Source organism: Podarcis melisellensis (genome assembly GCF_964234715.1).
Source record: "Podarcis melisellensis genome assembly, chromosome: 1".
Taxonomy (NCBI): Eukaryota; Metazoa; Chordata; class Lepidosauria; order Squamata; family Lacertidae; genus Podarcis; species Podarcis melisellensis.
This window is the reverse complement of record NC_138528.1, coordinates 47,466,222-47,480,939: the sequence shown is the minus strand read 5'-3', so window position 1 is coordinate 47,480,939 and position 14,718 is coordinate 47,466,222. Positions and strand designations below refer to the sequence as shown.

At 40.9% G+C, this 14,718-nt stretch overlaps 1 protein-coding gene across 14 annotated transcripts in view; it reads left to right on the top strand.

The window, feature by feature from the left end:
- RAD51B (RAD51 paralog B) overlaps positions 1-14,718 on the top strand; it is a 366,487-nt gene that overhangs the window by 126,398 nt on the left and 225,371 nt on the right. For 12 of the 14 annotated variants that reach the window (XR_014165843.1, XR_014165845.1, XM_081901853.1 and 9 more), the window contains exon 8: positions 4,358-4,454. Coding sequence is in view for 10 of the 14 variants with exons in the window: in XM_081901853.1 (XP_081757979.1) it covers positions 4,358-4,454 (97 nt within the window). In the remaining 4 variants the exon portion in view is untranslated. Of the gene's footprint in view, positions 1-4,357; positions 4,455-7,862; positions 7,931-14,718 lie in introns of all 14 variants that reach the window. The other 2 variants (XR_014165844.1, XR_014165846.1) reach the window with 1 other exon arrangement.

Sequence of the window (14,718 nt, the reverse complement as noted above, 5' to 3'; positions counted from 1 at the left end):
GAATCTGGAACTGGCATACTGCTGTCAATGGACACTGCTTCAATGCTGAATCTGCTGTGGTCCTAATCCCATTAAACCAATGTGAATATGGAATAGGTGAATAGGTGACTCCTCTTACACTGGGGTTACGTTCCAGGCTCCTGACCGCATAAATGAAATTGCTAGAGTGGGGAGCACTCTCTAAACACCCTCTAAACGTGAACTCTGCCACTTTCTCTTCAATCCACACCCAAAATACCCACAACTAGAATTCAAGTTCTGGTGCTGGCAGGAGGCTGGAGGACATGTGAGAAAGTGTCTGCTATTAGGCAGGGAGGCTGAGCAGCATAAACAAAGCCCTGCTGTACCTCCAGTGTCTTTGGGGCTTTCCCCCACCTTCACTAACATTCTCTGACCCGGGGAGGGTCTCCTCGTGAGCCACGAGGACTCTGCGGGAAGTGCACTTTTAAGAGACTGAGGCAGGCGAGAGACCACAGCCCAGCTTACTAGTCGATCAGGTGAAGATCATGGGATTTGTTAAGTCTGGGAGGAGGTTTGTGGCCACTTAGCTTGATTAGGCTCAAGACAGGTGAGGATCACATGCTTCATTAAGGGGAGAGATACAGCAACTCAGCTAGAACACGCTCAGGTGCATCAAACAAGATTGACAGGAATAAAAGGGAAGCAAGGTAGCAACTCCTTGTTTGCTGAACTTTCACCACTGATGGTCCACGGTTTGGTTGTTTTGGGAACTCCAATGGACTTTGATTTTGCGACTGACTAGGATTCCAACCCTGGATCTTTTTCAGAGACAGGAACCTGGTCTTTTGGGTTGACTTAGAACCTTTCTCGTTGCATTGGACCTGAAGCTGTATTTGAGCATCTGATTCATCTCTAGCATTGCCCTCGGGACTGTGAGCACTATCAGGACTTACCTCAGAGTATGCTGGGATTTGGGACAAGCACACTCACAGGCTAATAATAATAATAATAAGCCTTTATTGTCACTACACCATCTGGGTGCAGTGAAATTAAACGACCCCCTCCCACACACATTCAGTCTTGTTTGCACTCTGTGTGCTTGTCAGAAGTCAATTGCACCACTATTTTTTTTCCATTCAGCAGCCCAACAGCCCAGGGATAAAAACTGTTCTTTAACCTATTGGTGCAGCTGACTATACTTCTGTATCTCCTGCCTGAAGCTAGGAGATTAAAGAGGTGCTGGGCGGGGTGTGAGTCGGCCCTAAGAATTTTCCTTGCTCTCCTGAGGCAGCAGTCTCCTGCTGTCATCTGGCAAACTCAGAGGACAGCCCATGATATGTGCTGTATTCACCACCCTCTGTAGGGACTTCCTGTCCGTGGCTGTCAAACTATCATACCACACTGTAATACAGTATGAAGCCTGTAATATGGTAAGAAGCCTTTTGTGAAGCCTGTAAATGTAGGGCATGAACCGGGCCCTTCTTTCCATGACCTCCAACCAAGCAGGAGCAGCTTCTAAGCATTGCTTCACTATTGCACAAATACATCATGAAGCATACCTCATTTGGAGACCTTCAGGAACCCAGAGAAATCTGTAGTGGAGATTTTTAGGTAAACTTGAACATTTGTGGTGAAATGCAGTTTGGATTTCAGATATCTGTGGCAACTCTAGACTTAAAGGGTTTACATTAGAGTCTAAACCAGTGCTGGCCAAACTTGGCCCTTCAGCTGTTTTGTGACTACAACTCCCATCATCCCGAGACCAGGGAAGAGAAACGGCGGAAGAGGATTGGAAAAAATTTAAAGACTATCTAAAGAAATATTCAAAAATTAGCGAATGTTAGATTGATGCTGGATGAGAAAGTTAGGGGTTAAATAGCAACAATGGTTATGATAAAAGAAAATGAGGGTTAACAAAATTAAATTGAAAATAAGGGAAGGATTTGCTGATCAATTAATTAGACATGAGAATACAGAAAGGGGAGGCATGAGGAAGTCGGGAAAGTAAGTTATAAGAAATTAAGATCTGAAATTATACATGTTGTATGTTTTTCTATGTTTTATGTTTTGTGTATTCAAAAAATTTGTGAAAATCTTAATAAAAATTTATTTTAAAAAAATACAACTCCCATCATCCCTAGCTAAGAGGACCAATGGTCAGGGATGGTGGGAATTGTAGTCCCAAAACAGCTGGAGGGCCAAGTTTGGCCATCACTGATCTAAACAAAAGAAAAGATGTTCTGAGAGTGTAAAAGGCTATATAGTACACTTAATGGAGATCACCATCTTAGCCCATGTTTAATATATTGTTGTGCAGGGAAGGTTTGCTAAAATTAGGACTGGTTGGGCTTTGAACTTCCTGTTCATCCCCCAATACCAATCTACTCTTGCCCTTTTTTCTTTCATTGGTTAGCCTATGGGGCTCTGATGTTTACATATAACATGCCTGTATTATCCCATCAAACTCATGAATTGCATTATGTTTAATTTATTGTTATTGTTGGTACATTATCCAATTAGCCACTTCATCTAGCAGAGGTTGTTCATCTCATGGTAACAAAATTGGGCAATCATTCAGTAGATTCAGTGGTAGCAGTCAGGGTAGCTCTAAGTTCAGCATTGTTGATAAATACACATCCCAAAGTGACCTGTGTGAGGTGCTTCAGAGAGCAGGTTGGCAAACCATTCTGTAAAGCACCACCTATCCTCCAAATGCCGCTCCAGTGATGTTTAATGGGAGGAGAGGGGTGCTTCACTCTGCCATTTCACCTGGGCTGCCTGTCACTTATATTGCTTGCTTCTCGTCTGCCTGCCTGCTATTCTGTCACTACGCTGGAGTTTCCCTGATCACCTATTGGTAGTCAAGGAAACTGCAGCATGACAACAGCCTTACAAATTTATAATATGTGTGTGTCACTGTTTGATCTCTTTAAATAAAGCAAGGTATCTTGCCTCCTCCAGACCAAAAGGATGATCAGCCTGCAACATTGCAGACACATAACATATCGAACTGTTCTTTATTCCATCTCTGTACACTACCTACCACAGAAGCAGGGGTTGGATCAAGCATGTAGGCTGGTACAGACATGCTAAGAAGGTGGCAACCTGATAGAGGATCAGTCAGACGGGAAGCTATAGGAGGGACAAGTAAGCCAGGCAGAAATACAGATGTACAACTATGAAGTCATGTTCAGAATAGAGTCTGTTTTTTTTTGCCCAGGCAAAGGCTCAGGCATGATCTAGAATTAGTTACACTATACATTTTACAGCCAGGATTGCTCAAGAGGAAACTGGTGGTGAGGTGCTGGAGCATAGCTGTCAACGTTTCCCTTTTTATAAGGGAAATTCCCTTATTCCGAATAGGATTCCTCGCAAGAAAAGGGAAAAGTTGACAGCTATGTGCTGGAGCCATGTAGAAAATAATACTCTACCTTCTTGCTCTATCTGTAGTTCATAACAGCAGATGGGACCCCAGTGCATAATAGACCAGAAGGCTTCTAACCTGAATCTTGATAGATCCTGACAGAATCACTCTCTTGGATAGACAACATGGAAATATTTGGTGCTCCAGACTATCACGGTAGCAGCAATTCTTACACTAAGCCAGACCATTGATTCTCTCCAAACAGTTCTCTCCAAGCTTTGACAGGAGGCTTTCCCTGCCCTACCTGGAGATACCAGGGGCCTTTGACATTTTGCATACCAAGTAGGTGCTCTAACATTGATCTACAAAGATGGGATAGCTCTGGTGATATTTTGTTTCCATGGTATTTTATTCTTTATTTGTTTTTAGCCCAGACTGACTGGGACTAGCAATGTCATCTTACCTCACTGGCTCTATACAGCGTGCACTTGAAATGATGAGGTGGCCCAGTTCAGTTTGTCGCATTCACTAAATCTGTCCGATTTTTTTTAAGTCATGCATAATCCTATATTATAAACTTAACAGATATTCCAGGATCCTCATTGTATATACCCATCTGGCTCTTAAACTGCCTTCTTATTTGCTTTTTTGAATTTTATGCACACCCGCACCAACCGGGCCCTAAACACTCATCACTTCCCATCCTGGCTCCTACATACTTGTTTTTTTCTGTACCATTACTCCTTTTCAACAAAGGCATCCCTTTCTCGTACCTGGGAGATATGAGGTGTAATGTGAAGCCCATAAGTAATCTGAAAGGATTGCTTGAAAGGATTTGCTTTCTGCAGCAGTCTATTATGATGCTACTATAGTTGACCCAACATTTCTAGGAAGGAATTGAAGTGGTTGAAAATTAGGGTGGGTGTTGAGGGTTGCCTGTCTGCCTATATACATTCCAATTCTTCTCTGAGCTGCCACTGTATATTCTTCTTGTAATTCTAATACTTTTTCCTTCTCCATGTCTGTTTGCAGGTTATCTTGACGAATCAGATTACCACGTGGCTGAGCGATGGCCTTGCTGTACAGGCAGACCTGCTGTCTCCAGCTGATGACTTCTCTCTGTCTGAAGGTAAGCAACCCTTTTTATTACAGTTGAAACTTGACCCTGACACAAATCTCCACTACTACTCGTAAGTCTCTTTTTCATATTTAAGGGGCAATACAAACATGGTTATTTGACCTAGTATAAGATGTAGCTAGAATTCAAAGCCCCTTTGAAACAACTTTTAGAGTTTCATTCTTTAAGACCAGTAAATGGTATTGATCTGCATGCTGGAACCTTAGAAGGGTTTGTTTACCCCACATTTTGTATGGTAGCATGCTTCAAAACATTGCTATGTACTTACCAACCTGGTGAATTACAGAACCTTCCCATCACTGTTAGAGGCAAGGTAGTTGAGGGAATAGTTGGATCATTCTGCTGATCTAATGTTATACAGGAACACGAGGCAATGGCCGTAATTATCAGCTACTCAAAAGAACAAGTTGGTTCTGTCGGATAAAGAATAAATACTCATGTTTCTGCAATGATTTTGTTTCACATATTGTATAGCACAGTGCAGACCTAAATACTTCATTATGCTGTAGAAACTTGTGTGTGATGTAACACAGCCTAATTTTGTTAAAAACCTGCATCAGATAAGGATATGGAAATGATGCAATTGGTTCACTATCTTCCATCTAACCATGTGCACCTATCACTATAGTATCAAATTATTTACTATCTTAAGTCTTTTATAGCTTTTACCCTTACAGCATACATATTGTAGGACTGGGGCAAAGTGAAATTACAAGAGTCTGTGACAGAATTAAAAGCAATTTTCTGAGTCCTTTACCTTATCTGTGATCTATTCATTCAAACGATGCATCTTGCAACTCGCATTAGGAAACAGTTTTACAGAGAAATAGTTGAAAGTTGTGCTCTAGTAATATTGACAAGGAATTCAATAGAAACCTGATGGCAGAAAGTATGAATATATATTATGCATTACTTACTCCTAAATAGAAAAACTTCCTAAAAGCAATTAGAAAATTCTGCTACTAGTATGCTGTTTTCTACATTGCGATTGAGTACCTGCTAGCACGCTCCAACATTGTACTAGAAACTGCATATACCTTCCATATATGGACATAGTTTGAAACCAAGGGTCACTTTGCATATTATATTGTGTGCATATAGTAAAGTGTATCGCATGTGTATGAAAAATCCATGTTTGTAAATGCAGGTATTGCGCAGAGATGTGTGCTAGGGAGCTGGGCATGGCTAGGGAGCTGGGCATGGCTCCCTGCCATAGGTACACCCAGCGGCAAATATACTTGCTGTTCTGTAATGTGTCGAGTTAGAGGGATAATATAGGTATTAAAACAATGTCAAAATCAATTCTTTCTTGATTTGGGAGAATATGTCTATAACAGGCTAAGGGTGATGAGGGTACTCTTTCATTCCACAGGCTCTGCTACTATTTAAATAGAAAGACCGGTTGCAGGACTAAAATGTGCAACAAGTCTAATTCAGTATAAGGGAACCAGAATGGGTTTCACACATCTTCAAAAGAAACTAGGAAAACAATTTGCCCAGACTTCTTCTGACCAGCTGCCACCCTCAAATGTTTACCTATAAAAGGCGGATTTGTTATGTTCATGTTGGCTAGATCTAGTTTTAGACTGTGTTCAATTTTCTTTTCTTTCATGTGGGATAATGACTTTGGTCATACGCAAGTGGAGTGACAATTTACCTTTTCCTGGAATGTCATTGCAACATAGAGATGTAGTAATTTATGCAATAAAGGTGCCCTTGTGAAGGCTGAAGGGATGCTAGCTTTACAGTTTGCCTCTCTCCTGGGCCCAGTGCTTTTCTTCTAGAAAAAAAGGCGCCTGTACTCACATGAAGTTGTTACAGTTAGTGCCACACATTTAACCAGCGCTTTTCTTCTAGGAAAAATTGTGCTGGTACTGTGTGCACTGGAGTACCCCCAGGAAAAAAGCACTGCCAGGGCCTATAAATCATTCTCTTTTTGTCTCAAGAGCTTTACCTGGTGATATTATAGCTACACATCTCTTTTAGCGCTTTGATAAGTGAACCTCAGTGATTCACTGAATTCAACAAGGCTCACTTTGGCACAGGAATTTGGGCTGTTAAATAGACTAGAGTTAGTTTGGGACAAATTGCTTCTGGAATTTCTGTGTTCAGGTCAATGTATAGCTTCTGCTGTTTCCACTTTAGTAGCTTTTACGTCCTTTCTGTGAGGACCCTGCATTGGATGAGTTTTTGTGCCTTGGAGTTGAGCTAAGTAAGATGAGAGGCTGTGGCAGTGGTGCACATATCACCAGCCAAAGAAACCAACAAAAAACCACCCCTTAATTGCAGCATATTAGTAGTAGTAGTATTAATGGTGGTGGTAGTGGTAGTGTTTCTATGCTATCCTTCCTCCCATATAAGCCCCGTGCAGTTCATAACACAGCAAAGTGCAACCAGAACTGCTTTCTTATTTTACATCCAGAAACATACTCTAGCCTTACTGGATAGGGAGGAAACTAGGCATTTATTATCTTTAAGCTCTCTTCTGTCCCTGCTGTGAAAATCAGGCAGCAGATCACTGAAATGGTCAGCTGAACCCAAGACACACTGCCTCATTGTATGACTCGCTAGTAGAGTGTGCTGGTGCTGTTGAACTCCAGCAAGAGTGGAGATTGGGGGTGTGTGGAAGGAAGGGAAAGAAACAGAGAGAGAGAGAATGAAATAAACAAAAGGAAGGAGAAAGGAGAAAAAGAGGGGAATAATATGAATGCGGCTGTAGAGAGACCTGTGGATAAGCAAACTATAAAAAAGACATGGGTAACACACACCCTTTCTTTCGGTTGCGGGGGGGGGGAGGGTTGGGTTGTATAAAAATGTTACTTCCAGTGACCTGATTGAGTATTCATCCTGATTTGTTTGCAAAAAGTTTGCAGCGAGGTTAAAAGACTTCAACTCTATTGAGCATCCATTCTGTTTTGTTTACGGGGAGGCTACATAGCACTGCATCAGTAAGTTGTTATCCCATACATTCTAGTGCATTTCCCCGTTACTGCAAAAAGCATGCACACTGTAAGGTGCAGTGAGAAAAGGAGGCAGGGTATGCAGAGAGAAGATAAATTATGTTGTGGGGTGCTGAGAGAAAAGGGGACTAACAGAATGGTTTAAAGAAATAAAAAAACTGAAAGAAAAAGACTTTTCTTTGGTATAAGTAGTGACACAACCCTCACGTGTTAGTAAAAAAAATGTTCACACTTGAATTCTGCATCCCTGAGCTACGGTAACATGTACTAAGTTTAACGAAAGTGCTGAGCACAAAGAACTGAGCATTTGCTTGGTTGTGATCAGTTCTTTAAACAAGCATCTCAAGCGTAACATGTTCCAGCGTGTTAGAAACTTATATGTACTTGAGGGAATAATCACATTTTGACAGTTGCTGAGTTTTTCTCTTCATTGTTATAGGCACAAAGTCTTCAAATCAATTGCAAGCTTCTTTTGATGATAGCAATAGCCTCTGTGCGTCATTGGAGGTATGCGCTAAAAGATTCATAATTTATCAAATATCCAATTTTGCTAGAAAGTTTTAAACAAGTCATAAATGATTAGACAGCCTTTGTAGCCACAAATCCACTGGAATTAGTTTCATGAGATTAAATGCATTGGAGTGGTAATAAATATCTGGTTTTGGTTATCACTTTGAGGAGTCTAAACTGACAACACTCTGTTTCTGCTAATGGATGGGGTATTGGATTTCATTTTGCTGCAGCACTGTACAGCCACCCAGTATCTATAATTTGTTTTTCCCCTACAATTCAACTGCTTTAATGTTAGTAGGGATTTATGCTGATGCGTTAGATGGAAAAACAGTAATTAACAATTAACAGTAATTGACGGTCTATAGATACACTGAATATCTAGGAGGACGATCACATTTCAAATAAGTCTTACATATGCATACCTAGAAACACACCATTAAGAATGTAGAGATGTGTGACAAGAAGGAATTAAGTCCAAATGTTTTTGGAGTTCATGGAGTCACTCTCTAGACAGCTTGGCCTTCAGTAGAGAAGGTGGTGCTCCCACATTATTCAAGGCATCTGTCAATGGTTTCAGCATTTTTGGACTGGAAAAGATGGAAGCAGGTTGCAACTCTTCTTAGAACATGCTGTAGCCTCAACACTGCCAATTAATGAATTACCGATTGTTCCTTCTACAAGTTTATCCCTGTATTGAACATGGTCCTGTAACTGCTACTTAAAACAGTGTTATGAAAAACAGAAGTGAAACTTGAGATTTGATTTAATTAGTTTGCATGCTAGGAAAGCTGTTAATACTAACTTTTTATAAGCTGCCAAGGAACCTGTTGACGGACAGGCCACCTGGTGGCTCTTCATGACATATATGACAAAGCAAACACATGGTTGGCACATTCCATTGAAATATGATTTTATTTGAAGTCTTTGTAGTTATATTCATTCTGTATATTGTTATGGTATGAATGCATGTATGCTTGCTGTATTCCGCAACCCTACCCATTGCCGGTACACACAGATCAGGACACTTCCTACTTCCTTTCATTGTGATTACTTGTCTGTGATTTGTTCACATTATCCTCTTGGGTAGTACTATATTGTATGATTGCTAGTTTGTGCTGCTTCATTCTTGTATTGTTTTGAACACGTTTAAGTTAGAAGTTTAAATAAAAAAGAATGAAAAGAAGAAAAAAGTCCTGCTGGAATGAGAATATGCTGTACTTAATAGGTCCTTGTTCTGATTCAGCAAGGCAGTCCTTATGTCCTGTTTGTACTTGAATCAGCTCCCCACCCCCAAAATTTGATTTGAGGCTTGCAAAGCTCCAACTGGTTTGTGCTTAATAGATAAAAGATGTTTTATCGCATGGATAAACGCAGTCCCCCATGCACTCTGGTGATAGCCTTCCAGGAACCGTCAGGCGATGATGAGTCATAGCTTTCTTCCCTAGCTGCAGCTGTGCACCAATGCTCCATTAGAGCATTTTAATTTGGTGTTTAAAAGGCATACATGGCAGTCATAAGACCTGAATCAGGAAGAAATGGTTAAAAGCCTTCTAACTCTGAAGTTGCTGAAAAGCATTCTTTACCATGTTTCAGACGTAGTGCTGGATCCAGTCTGTGAACCTCAGTGATTAGGGGGCAGTCAGACTCACCCATAGTAGGTACCTCTTCACCTCTCTTCAAGTTACAAAGCATGGCAACCATCTTTACTTCATTTATGTTTGCATTTAGCTTCCATAAATTTGTCTATATCCAATAATCTGTCATTGTAGCCAAGCATACAATGAGTAAGCACCAAGATCACAAGGCCTCATTTCAGATAAAATATAAAGGGTTAGGCGCCATCAGCATTTTGATGGGCAGCTTATCCAAGAGTCCTGCATCATCTAATTAGTAGAGCTATATTACACAGCGTATACCACATCCCCTTGGTACCATGCTTGTTTAACAGCAGAGTTGGGAATTAAATCCATGAATCCTGATTCTAACAATCCAAAATGTATTCCTGGACTTGTTTTACAAGGGGGGAAAAATCCAACAGAAAACATTTCACATATTGATATAGTAAAATTGCTTCAGGCACAGGACGTGCAGAACGAAAGGGTTCCTATAGAAGATGGGGAATTACATAATCCCACCCAGGGAATTCTTAAGAAAACAGCAGCAAAAGACCATGCACTACACATTCCTAGAGACCCACCAACTGAAACTTCAACCATTTAAAACACAATTCTGGCTTCAGTCTTGCTATAAATAACTTTAATTTTTAAAATTATTGCATCATTTACAGTTCTTCCTTTAAACCCAGCTGACAAAATCCACTCCAGATGTTTGGTAGGCAAGAACAGCAAGCAACAAAGTCAAACAAGAAAGTTGAAAACTTAATGAGCAGTGATGGATTTAAAATAAAAATAGGAGCAATAGAGGAAAATCCTGGATGAAATTTGAAACCATTTTAAAAGGAGCATAATAATTAATTTATCTTGTTCATAAGACAGCAAATTTATTAGGTTGTTTTTTCTTCAAAGCCACGGGGACTTGGCTGATGAAACCTGAAATTGTTGTTCCATAACCTATGCTTTTATATTAAACAGATGACCTCAGATTTTGGAGCAGCTTTTGACTCCAGGGAAAGTATGCCATTAAGAAAGTGCCAGAAATGTGCTTAATTGATACAAGTCTTGAAAACCTCTCTAAAGGGTGTTATTTCCCATATATAGATTTCTGGGAAATGACAGAGCCCCGCTTCATACATTTACTGGAGGCTAGTGCTAAAACAGTGCAAAGGAAGAAAAGCCCTAGTCCTCCCCTCCCTCGTGCAGGTAGCGTCCCATGTGAGTAAGTAATGTGCTCTTAAAATAATGGTGTATGTGTAGGCAGTAATCAAAACAGGAGCTTTTTCACAACTGGCCAGTACTGTGGAGGTCTTGGCTCTCATGGCAGGCTATCTGCGTCGTGGTGGGGAGAGCTCACATCTCTCTTCCACCATTCCTTTCTTCTATGTCTCTCTTCACATCTCTTCCACTTTAGGGGAAAGGCTGTAGCTCAGTGGGGGAGCTTCTGTTTCACATGTAGAAGGTTCCAGGTTCAGTCCTTGGCCTCTCCAGATAGGGCTGGAAGACACCTCTGAAATCTGGGAAAGCCGTTGCCAATCCATGTAGCTAATGCTGAATTAGGCAAATGCTATAAGGCAGCTTCCTATGCTATTTCAGTGCTTGCCCATACTGTATGAATTGGGCCTAAAGAGCTGTAGAATTTCATCAGAATTCAAGCTGTATGTGAAGGACTCCAAAGTCAATGTCTGAATCCAATTCAAAAACTACTAATTAGATTACCCAAGAAATGTGGTGCATTAGATATGCTCTGTTGTCTCAAACAGCTATCCTGGACAGATGGAAGAGTTTATCTTCTCTTGGCATATAATTAGGATTGAGTCTTTTTTTAAAAAAGAAAAAAAGATCAGGTTACGGATACAAATTATGAGCAAACTATTTAATTTCAGTGAAGCTTATACACAGTACCAGCTTGTAGCAAGAGACGCAGCTGGTAATATTTCCATAAGCCACTCTAGAAATTTCAGTGAACAGGAACTAGGGTGAATGTTTGTGTTTCAGTCTGAATATTCTCTGTACACTTGCCTTTACACACACACACACCCCCCCCAAAACCAGTCCAGCAACATTAATAAACAAAGACCCTTGTCTCATCTTTGAAATTCAGACTTGCAGGAACTTTGCCAATCTCGGGCAAGTTTTACTGAACACAGTAATTTAACCAGACCGCAAAGTAATGGGCATGTATTTTTCTGCATGTTCCTCCCATTGTTAGTTATTACCAGGATCTTTATGTACAAACTGAATAAATTTTCTTTTCCAGTCAGGCTCCTCCTTACTACAGGGACGTTACACTCCTTTGTTTTCCCCCTCCACAACTCTGAATCATAGAGTCATGTGCCTGGTGCAATAAAATGACTGGGCCAGGTTAGCGGAAGATGACTATTGAAGAGTGATTTCAGAATACAACACAATACGTATGCACATCTTACTGAGCATGAATACTTGGGATAATAAAAAAGAAGGAAAAAGAATTATAGCTATGCATAGAATTGCAGATGTTTTTAAAACACACCAAGGGTTTTATTATACAAAGCAGAGCCTGGGTGTTTTTAACATATTAAGTTCTGTCCTGCTTTGTAAAAGTAAAACTGTTTTTTTCCTGCTGTGCTTAAACCAGCCAGATCTGTAAGCCTTCCTTGCAAAATTTCCTTTTCTATCGCCAGAACATTTTGCTTGCCTCTCCGTTTGTAATTCTGCTGGGTACATCTGCTGCTGAAATCTGCAGGATCACATCTATGAGTACAGCTCTGAGGTTTTAATATTTACAGAAAGGAATTCACCCATTCCCTGCTAATTCAGAAATCTGCCTGTCATAACATTATAGTCTGAGGGGAGACTATAAAGAAAGGAGGATTGTAATGTAAGCTTCAGTGCACTTGAGCTATGCAGTATCAGTTAATTGCAAGCTGTGACATGAGCTGGGTGTGAGAGAATGAAGGGTAAGTTCACAGAATATAATGGGTATGTGCAGGAAAGCTCAACATCCCGTTTTTGAGACTATTAAAAATATTTTAAGCAACTTCCCCTCCCCCAAACCAACCCCTCCCCAAAAGTTTTGATCTGTAAAGCAGAATGAGCATAACTTCAGACTGCCCTTGGCAACTGCTTAGAGGCTGCAGATAGTGTTAAATCCTGAGAGCACATTGCACTACTGCTCCAGTCCTCGCACTGTTTTTCTGCTGTTACCTTCTGTGCATAAATTTAGAGGGTTAGCTTTGATCTAAAGAGAACTAAACAGCTTGAGCCCTGCCTAAGACAGGGCTTATCCTCATGGTCTTGCAAAGGACTACAGTAAGTTTTCACAAGAAGAGGGGAAGAGGGAAATGACTTGTTGTACTGGTATGTGTCTTCCTTTTATGGATTAGAAATGTGCTTCAAACTGGAGGGGGAGAACACATTTTACCAGTTCTTCCCTCGTCTTCCTAAGGCGTCTCCATGCTGTAGATTGAAAGTGTTACTGTTACTTCCAAAAGCAAGAAAGAGAAAAGAAGAATGTTATACCGTCACCTAATTAAGAAAAAAAAAAAACATTCCTGCAGAGTGCTAACAGATCAGGATTCTAGTCCAGCCTGTTCCCTGATCCCCTAGTTTTCTTTATGCAGAGAGAAATAGGTTTCTTTTTACAAGTTGGGGAGTATTCTGATATCACGCCCCCTCCCAGGTGCACAGTGGGGCCGTGCTGCCCTCCTGACACTGGCATCTCAACTGCTTACTGGAATGGAGCAGGGCAGTGTTGATGCTGGGCCTGTGCAGGTGCACTGGCGGAGTCCAAACTGCACTCCCACCAATGTGCGTGCACATTGCTGGCACCCTTTGCCATCCAAATAAATGGCTCTGACACTGGTGTCAGTAGGACAGCTGCGTGGCACTGCCCCAATGCACTGGTTGCTCCTGCTTCTAGCACACGATTTTCCTGAAGGTGCAGACCACCTCTTAAGCTAGAAAAGACTGTCCAAAGTATATGAATCTGGGTGTGACTTTCTTTCCTTTGTACAGTGTCATCCAGCTTGAATTCCTCGCCTCCAGCTCATCATCAGTTGAACTTCTGTTGTGTTGCCAGGGAAAAGGCAACTCTTTCTCCATACAGCAGTGATTTGGGATGCCGTCTTGGAATGTGATGGTCCAAGTTCAATGCATACCTCTTTGAATAGAGCCTATGATATCACTGATGACAGAGATGGTCATGTGCTTCATTTTCAATGATTAAAATCCCCACTAGTTTAAGCTATTGGTAATGGGTCAGTTCATGCTACAGTACAGTAAGGCCTAGCTCCTTCATATAAAGCAATGTGGGTCATATTTACTGGTCCCAGGGACATCATCCTCACCATGTGGACTTGGGCCTGAATAAACATGGGGGTGCATGGAGGTACAAGTTGAGAGCAAGCATAATTTTTGACCTAGCGCAACATGATTACTGATCATCAGCCTTAGCTTGCATTTTCCTGGTTTTATGGAACTTGTGCCAACATGAGATGCCATTAAAGCAGGCTTGTTGGGAATTGAATTTTTTACAGAGAAGTTTATTCAAATACTAGGTTTTGTTAAATGTGTGTGCATATTATTCCAGTGAGTGGGTGTGGTTGTTGTGGTGCATGTGAGTGCATGTAGTTGTGGGGTTGGGAGGCAGGGCTCACATCCGTTTCTCAAGTTTCCCAATGTACTCACTGGCCCCAACAGTTTGGTGAACCACTGAACTAATCACTGCGCCGCATTGTCATATTCTGTAAGTAAGGGATTAAGCATTGCACATAGCATCCACTAGATGGCTCCCTCTGCATATATTGGAGTCCTGGCAGAATTCTCACTTCAAAATTTAAATTGCACATGCAGTAATTTTCATCAAAATTGAAAAGAAATATGTGATATGATTATATTAAAAAACAGAATAAAAAGGGTCAGGTATCTCAGTCTTCAGCACTTTTTAAATGACTGTACCTGTTGCAGTTTATAATGGATCAGTTTGGAATCTGGCGCATTTGTCATCCCATAGAACACGTATGACATGTATCAATTTATTTACTTAACGGGTACCATTTTATAAGCAATATGAGTCTTATAATGTCAGAACCCTGTTTTGTTTAATTGTGTTATTCACATTGACGGAAGGGGAGCTTTAGTAATCATCACTAGAGGTGGGATCTAAGTCTGCCCCTTGTGTTCCTAGGA